The following is a 12,691-nucleotide window of genomic DNA, read 5'->3' on the forward strand; positions in this document are numbered from 1 at the left end:
GAGTGGAACAAAAGACAAGTCTGTGGGTCAGTCAGGTTCCTCCCTTCTGTGGACTGCCCGCATACTGTCCGCTTTGCAATGGCATGTAAGTCATAATGTGATTCAGGGCTACACGTTCCTAAATCAGTAGAAAAATGTTAAATCCTAAAGTCCTAAAGGATATTCTTAAAATTCCATTACCACAGCTATAATTTTTGGAAATCTTAATTATCTGTATAATGAAAATCATCCTTCTACCCCCCAAGACAGCAGGGTCTCACACTGTAGCCCAGTTTGGCCTAGAATTCTCTATATAGCCTTGCCTGGCCTCAAATTCATAGTAACCCGCTTGCCTCAGTCTCTCAAATGCAGGTACTGGAGGTTTGATTCACTACACCGATTCTTTTAAATAGCATTCTTTAAAAAAAAAAAAAAAAAAAAAAAAAAAGTCCTTTCTTTAGAGTGAGTGTGTGTGTGTGTGTGTGTGTGTGTGTGCACTTGCGTGTGCGTGTGTGGAGCTAGGTCAGAGGACAGCTTGCAGAAGTCAGGTCTCTCATTCCGCCATGTGGGTCCCAGGAGTCAACTCAAGTCATTAGGCTAGGTGGCAAGCCCAATCTCACTGGCCTTTCTGAGTGTTTTGAGATAAAGTTGAACTCTGTTGCCCACAGCTGCCTGAACTCACAACAGCCTCAAGTGCTGGACTTACAGGTAAGAGCAACTATAACCAACTAATTCTTTTCATTAAAAAGCTATTTTGAATTATGTGTGTGTGTGTTTGCGTGCCTGTGAGTATATGCTATGTGTATACGTGTACTCAGAGAGGCCAGCGAAGGCACTGGCTCTCCCTGAAGCTGTAGTTACAGGTGGCTTGTTAGCTGCCCAGTGTGGGTGCTAGAAACTAAAGCCAGGTCCTCTAGAAGAGAGGCAAACGCTAAGGTACCTTTCTGTCTCTTAAGTCTCTGTGCTCGCATGCATGCCTGTGTGGACGTGTGTGCACGCGTGCCTGTGTGGATGTGTGCACATGAGTGCCTGTGTGCACATGCGTGCCTGTGTGGACATGTGTGCATGCACAGGCACTCATGTACATGGAGGTCAGGGACCACTTGGTGGCACTGGTTCTCTCTTCCTACCTTTCTGGGAGCTCCTGGGATTGAACTCAACTTGCCAGGCTGTGTGGCAAGTGCCAGCCACGGTTTCATCTTACTAGCCCTTCATTTTTCTTATTAAGCTGCTCAGATTTTATAGCCTTTCAAAATCTCATCAAAGCCTCTTGCTTTTATTTATAAAGTAATAAACTTTACAGTTTTATGTGGCTACTTAATCCTTTAGAATTGCACTACTTCATAGTATTTTAACTATGATCAATTGGAGAATTTTTGCTAGTGTACAAATTCACTGCTTCTAAAATAACAACAGTGAGTTTAACAGATATAACTGCAAAGCGAACTGTGAAAATCCACTGAACTAAGCCCTACGTTAGCCTTATTTTCATATGGGTCTCTGATGAGAGTCCTGAAACTATTGAGGTCCTCAAATGGAGACCTGGATGCAGACACACATGATTGTTTTCAAAGAATCACCCATCTAAGCAAAACGGCCACGTGATTAAAATAAAATGGCAGCTGCTTTACAGTTCAGCAGCAAAGTCAGAAAAAAGTGCGATTCTTCTGCAGATTTACTAAAAATTGCTTCTCAGCTGGACAAAGAAAATGAATATATACTAGTGTATGTGGATGCTCACATAATAATAAATGAAGTGGGGAAAAAAAAAAAAAGAAAGACCCGGATGCTTTGTAAACACGGTGAGGACTTCTTACCTTCAGAAGTTCAAAGTAGTGCAGGCAGTGGTACACGGGGGCCAGCAGCAGCCGCGGCAGGACGTACTGGACAGCCTCCTTGAAGCCTTCGCCTATGGACTGCAAGAGAAGTGATTTCACTTCGTTTAAAGAGCTTACTTTTCTGACATTGTGAAATCTGATTTGATAATCACTCTACCTGCAAATAAAGCGCTGCCCCAGGCTTTGACAGCTGACTCAGGAAACGGTCGTGGAATCCAGGCCGTAAAATATCCCGAGCATATGATTCATACGGGTCAAATGCTAGTTCCTTAAAAAATCAGGACAGTAAAAAGGATAATCAGAAATAATCTTTCTCCAAGGTAAAATATGACTCACCACCCAAAATATAAAAGATTAAATTAGGAACATATCTACACAAACATTTTTTTTAAAGACTCCAAATGAAAATTGAATGGTTAGCATAATTTTAATAGAATAAATCTAATATTCTCAAGTAAAAGAATATATTAGTTCTTTCTTCTAAGTAATAGGATCAGTGTACACTAAGATACTTCTCTGTCTGTCAAGGTTTCCAGGAGAACTCAAAAGTTGTCCTAAGAGAGGGCAGACCTGGTTCTAGAACACAGCATGACTTCACTTGAACAACAAACAACAGATGTGTCTGACTAAGTAAGACATGGGTATTTAGAATACTGATGCCAGCTATTATTGCTCAGATTTAAAGGTGGTGGGCTGGAGAAACGGCTCGGCAGCTCAGACCACCTGTGGCTCTTGCAGAGGTCCAGGCACCCTTACAGCGGCTCACAACCACCCATTACTCCAGTTCCAGGAAGCCTTCTCCTGGCTTCTGGGGGCCCCAGGGACATATACACACATACATGTAGGCAAAATACATAAAATAAATAAATCTAAAAATAACTCTTTGGTGTGTGTTGGATGTTTACTTTCCTTTTTTTGTAAATCAGAAGTAACAGTTTTTATCATCTAAAATTCTGTTGCCGTTTTCATAAAACTAACAATCCAAACTGGGAAAAAAATGTCATCATTATTAACACGACCAGTCATCAATAAGTGAAGGTCTCCTAGCTAGGTCTAAAAGAGCACTGATGAGTGTGAGGAAACAGTAGGTATAATGATTTTAGCAAGAGGAACAGGACGATCCCCATCTTCAATCCAGTGCTTTAGGAGGGACAGAGTCAGCTCTGTGTGTAAAGATGCCTGTCAGCAAGCCTGGTGACCTTAGTTCAGTCCCTGGGACCCACAGTGTGGAAGGGCACAACCAACTTACACAAACTGTCCTCTGACCTCTACTACACGTGAAACACACAGAGCTTCAGATCCTTACAGGTGTTCGTTTCTACAAAAGCTAAGTCCACAAGACACAAGTGGAAGGATACAGTAGGCAAGAAAGAGTAAGACAAGTGGTTTTTATGTATTAACTAATTAATTACCCTTAGTGTTGTTTTTCAACTACTTCTTAAGACTTAACAGAACACCAGGTCTGAGAACACTTCAGACTGGAGCTCTGGTCACCGTGAGGTGCGATGGAGCAGGTAATGCGTCAAGAAGCCCTTGTGCTTCCTGACATCTTCGTTCAACTCCTCATTTTTTAATTATGAATTTGCTGTCTCTACTGATTAATGCCAAGACTCTGCAATTCCATTCTGTTCCACTGTGTGTCTACACTGGTAGCAACACTATACTCTGATACTACTATTTAATACATCTTAATTTGTGATAGAGCGAGTCTCCTCAGTCTGCTGCTCCTCTACATTGGTCTTGTCTCTTTTCTTCTGGCATGGAGGTGGGTAAGAGATTCGAGACAGGATCTCCCTGTGTAGCCAGCACAGACTACCCTAGAACTTGCCGCACAACCCAGGTTCATTCTCAGACATTAAAGATCAACTTGCTGTACACTGGCTACTAACATGAATGTAATAGTGACTTTTTTCCATCCACAAACACAGCACACTATATATTCCTGTCTACTCGTACATCCGGGATGAACCTAAATATGTCATGACCTTTAGTTCGGCTTTTATAATAATAAGTTGTTATTATTATCATTATCATTGTGTACATGTATGCATGTACAGGTGTGTGCAGATCAGAGGACTCTAGGGGTCAGTTCTCTTTGTACCACAGTTCTAGGGACTGAGCTCTAGGACTGAAACTCACCCAGACCAAGCTCAGGCTGTGAAGCCTGCAGCGTGTTTTATAGGCAGAGCTGTTCTCTTTCTTCTGAGATCTTCTAACACATGGCGGCGGCTTTGCCTTTGATGCTCTACATCCCAACGGCTGGGACAGCATGGAAGTGCTATCGTTCCTAAGCCACCACAGGGGACCTACCTAGTTTTTAGTACAGTTTTCTGTATTTGCTAAATATTGACTACAAATAAGGACAACCCTTTTTTGTTATTGTTGTTGTTTTTTGAGAAGGGTTTTTCTGTATAGCCCTCCCTGGCTGTCCAGGAACTCACTCTGTAGACCAGGCTGGCCTTGAACTCAGAGATTGGCCTGCTTCTGCCTCCCAGGTGCTTCCACCACTGCCGGGCAGACAACTCTCTTATTCTGTTCCTCTTCTGTCATTTTGTACTAGGCAGGTCTCTAGCATTCTTTTCCAGTTTCTGAATTTTCCTGGAGGTTCCTACCCACCTCATTGTTTTTGTCTGTCTCTTTTCTGAAACAGAATTCTGAGTTGGTTAGTTTTCTGTCAACTTGACCCAAGACTGAGTCATATAAGAAGAGGGAACCTCAAGTGAGAAAAATACCCACAACCGATTGGCCTGGACTGATGATTGATGTGGAAGGGCCGGGTCCACTGTGGGTGGTGCCATCCCTGTCATATGGTCCTGGGTTCTATAAAAGCAAGCTGAGCAGGCCAGTAAGCAGCTGCCCTCTGGAGTCTTCTAGTGCCTGCCTCCACTTCCCCTGATGATACACTGTAACCTGTAAACCAAACAAACCTTTTTCTCAAGTAGCTTTTGGTCATGGTGTTTTATCACAGCAATAGGAAACAAACTAAGACGTCTCATACAGCTTTAGCCTGGCACCCAACCTGCTGTAGCTGAGAATGACATGGACCTTCCAATACTCCTGCATCCACCTCCCATTGCTGAGACTAAAGGGTTGCAAGGTGCGCACCACCATACCCAGTTGATTGGCCCTGAGGACTGAACAGAGGTCTCCGTGTATGCTAGGGAGACCTTACCAACAAAGCTACATCCCCAGCTCCTCTCCCTCCTGTCTCTCTCACAAGCTCAGTACTGTTGTTGGTTTACTATGTAAGGAAAATAGCCAAATATTGAAGGGAGGTTATGTTAATTTTCACAAAAAATCTTGAGTCCTGTTGTCTTTATTATCCTTATTTACAAATGTATAGAGAGAAGGAAAATGTGAGGAGCTTGCCTGGGGCCACACAAGCAGTAACTAGCAGTGCCCAGGCAGGAAACCATGAGTTGTGAGACGGACCCTCAGCCAAGCTTTGACGCACACTGAGACATGGGGATTGGCTGCAGTGTTACTCATGTGTGAACCTGGGAAAGACAGCTTTTTCTGTGTTTGATAACAATCAATGTTGACAATGACTCTATGAGAAAGGAGCAATAATGCAAAAATAAGTGAATGACCTGTGACTTGAGCTGGAACTGGAATTATGAGCCCATGTTAATGTAAATGTGGACTTAGAAACAGACTTCTTTTGCTCTATCGTATTACTTACCTCTGCTAAGTCTTCAAAACAGCTTCCTACTAACGGGTGGGGACTGCCTTCGTCTGTCATTTCTACTGTATCTTCTATATAGCCCAGTAACTTCACACTAAGTTCATGTATATCTACTATACGACTAAATATGTTTTCTACATCCTGTGGAGAAAAGGGAAAGAAATACTCAGTCATGTTGTGTAATAAGATATCTTATTAGTAAATAAAATCATTTTATAATCAAAGTTTAATATATTGAGGAATTTTAATGACTGACAATAAAAAACACTTCAAAATTCCTTTTTTCATGATATACAATTAAGAAATGCGTGCCTCTGTTAATCCTTTTATTTTAGAACATCTTCATATTCTACAAGTCCTCAACACAGTTTACCAGAGAACAGCAGGGTCTTGTTGTCTGTGTCTGCATTAAATCTGTTGTGATATTTTGGTTGAAGTACATGAAGAAAACTATACTTTATCCAGACACAGAATTTTATCCAGACACGTAATGGAAAAAATGAAGGAATATTTTAATAATCTACTCAACAAAACTGTGATACTCTTTTTGTCTTCTGTGTAATTTTTCTATTAAGAGTTGATTAACATATCATGAAATAACTGGTATTCTCAGAGTGAGGATGCTGAGGGTAATGTGGATGGGACTTTAAGACATTGTCTAAGGCAAGAAAGTATCTTATATCTTGACAATGACAGGGTTAAATTACGGAGAAATAAATGTGTAAGATCTCACCAAAAAGAATATTTTAAGTATGTATAAAATTCCTATGTGTGGACCATTTAAGTACACTATAAAATGTACTTACAGAATGTACACTCAGTGGTTTCGGAATACTAAGTCGTCACCACAAAAGAAACTCCTTACCAAGAAGAGCCCCGCTGTTTTATTTACAGTCTCTGCAAGCACAGCTCTCCTTTCTGCCTGTGCACAGCTGCCTGCTCTAGACAGTCCATGTAAACAGATGAAATGTATTACACCGGCGTTAGTAAACCAACCGGTCATTTCATACAGGTTGGTTGTGATGTATATAATTTTATACTGTTCTGTTAACATCTAGTGATTACTATCTTACAGTGATTTTTATTTCTGTCAAATTAATTTTGAGAAATGGTTTGTATGCGGTAAGAGACGCCTACTTTAAATGTATTTTTTTGCTGAGATTGTACGTGGTTATTCCTCTTTGTAATCTCACCATTGTCACTGTCCACATCTTTTTGTCTTAAAAAGTTTCCTCATGGGGCTGGAGATGGCTCAGCAGTTAAGAGCACTGGCTGCTCTTTCAGAGGGTTCGATTCCCAGAACCCACAGGGCAGCTCATAATCATCTACAACTCCAGTCCCAGGAGATCTAATGCCCTCTTCTGGCCATCACAGAAAAACAATCACATATAAAATAAAATCAAAACATATTTTTAAACAGTTCTCTTATGTCTTATCTGCATTAAATCCCACCATCCTCATTGCCAGAAAATGAGTGTTCTCTTTCCTGTTACAAGACAGTTATCTTTTCCAGAACATTTGGTAAGTGGAAATCTGTCTTGTGTGTCCAGCTTCTCTGCCTGTCCTCGAGATTCAGCTACTCGGGTGTATGTACAAGTACTTCATTCTTTACTCTAAGTGAGTAGCTGTCCACTCTATGGCGAAATCACAATCTCCCCATGTCTTCAGTTTTGATACGCACTGAGTTATTTACAGTTTTGAGCTATTACAAATAAAGCTGCTATTCTGTATGGACTTGTTTTTGGGTCTTCTAAGCAAAAAACTAATAGAATTGTCAGAAAATGTAGCAGTGTGTTACAGAAAGCCAATTCTAAAATATTACCAATTTATATCTCACAAGTAACATGGAAATTTTACAAACCCATAATCAGTCACTCCACATTCTTCTCAGTATCTGATACCTTTTCTAAGTCTTTTTAATAAGTGTGTGGAAATATCTCACTATGCTTTGATTTGTATTTCTCTGATAATTAATGATACTGAACACCATTCAGCAAGTTTTGGTTGTTGATTTTGTCTAAGATATCCTTGTCTCTCCTTTACTCTTTTTTTTTTTAAAGTAAATTTAATGAAACAATTTAAATGCCATGCATTTCCTACATTTACACTAACTCAATAAACAGTGCTTAGCATATTTATAAACTTATAGCATCTAATTCTTTATTTAATTGTTGTAGTAGTGGAACTGAACCCAGAGCCTAAACACACATTAGACAAGAGCTTGGCCACTGGGCTGTCCCCTCAGCTCCTGCTCCTTTACTGACAGTCACTCACTGCTGTAACTGGAGCTCCAGAACCCACTCCTGTGGAGGGAGCACTGTTCCCATCAGTCACCAGGCTCTGTGGCCACGGTTTAGAAATCACTGAACATTCTCTCGGTTAGTGAGATTAGGGTGGATACCATCAAAACAGTCTCTCATCCAAATTCCAGTTCCTTCATGTTCCCAATAATACCACTGCACTGTTACAGTTCTATTACGATGCTCATCACACTTGAGTGCACTTTACGTTTACAGCTTTGCCCTCACTAATTAGAGGACTGTTCCTTACTCATCTAAATATGGTGTCCAACAATACAGCTGCTGTTGATAAGTATCAGTTAAATGACTCCAATGAGTCAATTGAATCAAAAATATCTTCCACCTAAACAAGAGGCTTTCTTCCTTGAAATAAATGGATTATTATGTGATTTCTTTTCACTTACATAATTAGGCTATTTTAGATTTCATCTTTCAATTTCTGATGTTTTAGACTCTTGAAACTGCTGTAGCACTTTATTGTGATCATCAATTTAAGTCCCACAACTTTAAAAAAACTGTCAAATTAGAAGTCATGAATTATGTAAGTTCAAATTTGAAGTGAAACTTAACAACACATGCAAAAACAGCATAAAGTATACTTACATAAGATGAAAACAATTTGGAATTAGAGACAAAGGGTTCTCGAAAAACTTTTATAATTAGATTTAATTCTCTTATATACTGTCGAATTTCTGCCATGAATGATTTTACCAAATCATAGTAAGTTTGTTCTCCTGAGGTGGAAGGCTCTTCATCAGTTAAAGATAAGATATTTATGTCTTCTACATCTTGATGAAACATATCCATCAATACCTATGTAGTCAGAGATATAAAACAAAAGTGTAAAATAATAATCTAATCTAATTTGGAGGTAAATGCCCTAGAAATTCTTTCTTTCATGAAGAGGGCATACACATACCAAAATGTGTGTGTGTGGAAATCAGAGGACAAACTGTCCCTAAGAATCTTTGAATTGGGCTGGAGAGAAGAGATAGCTCAGTGGTTAAGAACAGTTGGTGCTCTTCCAGAGGACCTGGGCTCCATTCCCAGCTCCCATGGTGGCTCACAATCTTTAACTCCAGTGCCAGGGGATCTGATGCCCTCTTCTGGCCTCCATGGAGACCAGGCATGAGCATGGTGACAGACATTCACTCAGGTAAAGCACCCACATACATTAAAGAAGTTCACAGTCACTGCTGTTGTAACTCATCCTTCCCGTTCCTGTGGACTTCTGAAGTGTAACTACAATATACTTCACCTTAGGCTACAATGTAAGTCACCTTTCAACAACACTGGCGCCTTGTCGGGATTTTTAATATTTTTAAACTTTAGAGGCATGGTCTCATATGACCGAAGCTAGCCACAAGCTCACTATGCAGCCACGGTTAGCATCAGTGTCTGATCCTTCTGCCTCTACATCCGAGTGCTGAGATGATGAGCTTGCACACCGTGTGCAGTTCACGCAGTACTGGAATCAAACCCAGGGCCTTACACATTCTAGGCAAGCACTCTTCAAATTAAACTACCTCTCAGCCCCTTTTAACATGTTTTTCTGTATCTCATTTCTGGGAGAGTAAATAATAAATACACATCAATATTTTACTTATATGGTTCATAACAGTGGCAAGCAAGAGGGCTGGAGAGATGGCTCAGTGGTTAAGAAGAACACAGACTTCACTTTCAGTTCCCAGCTGCCATGTCAGGCATTTCTGAACTGCCTGTGGCTTCAGGTCCAGGGGATCTGACGCCGTCTGGCTCCTCAAGGCCCTGCACGTGCACTGTATACATCACCTCATGTAAGCGCGTGCGCGCGTGCGCGCGCACCCACACACACACACATATTTAAAACCAAGTAGCAAACATTTTATATTCCAGTTTCAAATTTGTAATCATAAAAACCAAGTACTTATCTATTTAAAATATCAAAACACTTGTAATTCTACAGACCAGGTCATTCATTTCACTCTAGATCATTCTAGAAGAACAAACACTAAAACATAAGTGGACTTGGTAATAAGAATGTACGAGTGTGAAGTAAGTGCAATAGAGTGCCATCAGAAAATACCTTCTTTCCTGGGAAGGCACCTGGGGGGTCCACTTTCCTACCTTATCCTATGCAACCTGGATGCATGCTCTTAGAATACTAGGAATACTCCCCAACACAAAGTGCAGTACACACTCTACTCCTTCCGAAGAGCGTGCGAGCATCTAATAAACCATACATAAAGTTGAAGGATAAGGCACCGAGGCACCTACCTTATCAGCACACATGGCCACTTTAATGTCCTGTTTGGTGATTTCATAATGCCGTATATTTCTTACGTAATTCCCCACAAGCTTTAAAATATCTGCAGAAATATATTCTAATACTGCTACTATGTAAACAGAAACCTGGTGGTCAATTTTATAACCTAGAACCTCCTGAAAAACAAAAAGGAAAGCATGTTTAAGCATCATATACAGTAAACTTAACATACTGATTAAAAAATAAAAAAATATACAACTTGGCTTAACTTTCACTGAAGCTTGTCATTACCTACATTTAACAATGTAAGTTTCACTGGTGTAGTCATTAGAAATGTAGATGCATGCCTATCTATACACACAGAGAACTGAAAAAAAGCAAGCTAAGAAAAGGAAGAGCTGACCCTGTCATGTACACGAGCAATCCATGTCACTGAGCAGGAAAGTCTTAAGACTGGAGTCAGGAGCACATGGTCTCTGTCACCAAGCAGGAATGAATGGGAAAACTACACAAAACCTTTCTTACCAAACAAGTGTCTGTAATATTGGCATTCAGGAATAGCTATTAGTCTTATATCTCAATACTTGCCCAAGAAACCTAGGCTCCCCAAGGAGCCTTATGGCACATTCTTGGCTTTCTATGAAAAAAAAAAAAATCATGCAATGTGCTACTGAGCATATTAAATAGTCCTATTATTAGACTTCATAGAGAGTATGTTCTTTTTGTGGGACTAAAAGTTCCTAAAGGAAGAAGAATTCTAAACGAGAGGAGAAGATAAAAGTCAGCCAGGCAGAACAATGCAGGTCTTTAATCCCAGCACTTGTGAGGCAGAGGTTGTGGTGATATATTATATACCCTAATAAACTTGCCTGAGGATCAGAGGACAGAGCCAGCCACTAGATTAGACATAGAGGTCAGGCAGTGGTGGCACACACCTTTAATCCCAGCACTTGAGATCTCATGCCTTTGCTTAGGAAGCACACACGCCTTTAATCCAGGAAGTAATATGGCAGGGCAGAGAAAGGTATATAAGGTGTGAGGAGACAGGAACTCACTCTCTTTAGGCTAAGGATCTCATAGAGGTAAGAACTAGTGGCTGGCTGCTCTGCTTCTCTGATCTTTTTCAGCTTTCACCCCAATATCTGGTTCTGGGTTTTTTATTAAAGACCATCTAAGATTCGAACAACAAGAGGCAGGAAGATCACAAATCTCAGGCTAAGGCCATTGTGGGCAATCAAGGCGCTGGGGTGGGGTGGGGGTGATGACAGAAAAACTTTTACTAAGGTTTTAAATATTTTAATGAGGTAGTATGTGTTAATTTGTCACAGTAAGAAACAAAACTGGCACGATGAGGATTCTTGGCATTTTCTGTTAGTTCTTGGGAGATTTAAAGCTATTGACTTAAATGTAGGTAGTAATCTTGGGGGAACTTGTGTTCCCCAACAACGCAGACCCCGCTGCGGTCTCACTGCAGTTCCTACACAAAATGCTAACAGATTTTAAAAGCTTTACGGGAGACAAGGTCTGACTAGCAAGACAGAAACTTTATAACCTCTGGGGTAAATAAAATCCACAATACAACTTTTCCAAATGTCTTCAATTTGTTTATTACTGTTGGTATGAAGTTACATTAAACCATGTTGCCCTACCTATATTTATTATCACAGTACCCCTTCCCACAACATGAATTCCTGGAAAACTTCTAAGGGTTTTACTGTTCAGTTATGTTGCCATTCAAAAGCAAGACAGCAGGATTTCAGCTTACCCTTAACAAATGATGAATTCTTTCTGCTGGCAGAGACAAAGGGTTTCTCCTCTTCCTCTTTTCTATAGCTGACTGGGCATCGGCTATTGCCCACTTATCAATTGGATGAGGGAAACTTTTCTGAACACGTTCCTTAGAAAATAAGAAAATAACAACTAAATAACAAATAAATGAAAGAGTTCATCACATAATTTACACTGTAAACATAATTTTAAAAATCCTGTGGTTCCAAAAAAAAAAAAAAAAAAAAACCTAAAGTTGAGCAGTGGTGGCTTACGCCTTTAATCCCAGCACTTGGGAGGCAGAGCCAGGTGGATCTCTGTGAGTTCGAGGTCAGCTTGGTCTACAGCGTGAGTTCCAGGACAGGCACAAAGCTACACAGAGAAACCCTGCCTTGAAAAACCAAAATAAATAAATAAAAGATCCTGTGGTTGTCAATGTATTTGTTTAATTAGGTGACTGAGGGATTAGATATACTTTAATTACCTGGGAAATTACACCCTGAATTCCACCTTCACTAATGCTGATAGCAAGACTGATACGTCACTTTAAACATTACTCTCACAGTTTCAAGGAAGGAGACCTACACTTATTTAGCAAACACAACTCCAAAAATTTTTTTAGGGGGCGGGGTGTTGCGAGACAGTGTTTCTCTGTGTATCCCTGGCTGTCCTGGAACTTGCTTGCTCTGTAGACCAGGCTGACCTCAAAAACTCAGAAAACGCCTACCTCTGAGTGCTGGAATTAAAGGCAGGTACCATCACTACCGCCTCAATAAATTCTCATTTATTTGCATCCTTATTTTAATCCCAATTATAAATTCCAGTAGCATTTTCAATTAAAAACCCAGAGATTTTTTTTTTCTTCAACCATCACGTG

At 40.3% G+C, this 12,691-nt stretch overlaps 1 protein-coding gene across 2 annotated transcripts in view; it reads right to left on the reverse strand.

Annotated features, from left to right (window-relative positions):
* Positions 1–12,691, reverse strand: part of Sos1 (SOS Ras/Rac guanine nucleotide exchange factor 1) — a 91,511-nt gene that overhangs the window by 47,817 nt on the left and 31,003 nt on the right. For both annotated transcript variants that reach the window (XM_076558727.1, XM_076558728.1), the window contains exons 3-8: positions 11,813–11,944; positions 10,059–10,223; positions 8,406–8,615; positions 5,500–5,643; positions 1,975–2,085; positions 1,797–1,895 (exon numbers count right to left, since the gene is read on the reverse strand). In XM_076558727.1, coding sequence (XP_076414842.1) covers positions 1,797–1,895; positions 1,975–2,085; positions 5,500–5,643; positions 8,406–8,615; positions 10,059–10,223; positions 11,813–11,944 — 861 coding nt within the window. The remainder of the gene's footprint in view (positions 1–1,796; positions 1,896–1,974; positions 2,086–5,499; positions 5,644–8,405; positions 8,616–10,058; positions 10,224–11,812; positions 11,945–12,691) is intronic.

Source organism: Peromyscus maniculatus, chromosome 22 (assembly GCF_049852395.1).
Source record: "Peromyscus maniculatus bairdii isolate BWxNUB_F1_BW_parent chromosome 22, HU_Pman_BW_mat_3.1, whole genome shotgun sequence".
Classification (NCBI taxonomy): domain Eukaryota; kingdom Metazoa; phylum Chordata; class Mammalia; order Rodentia; family Cricetidae; genus Peromyscus; species Peromyscus maniculatus.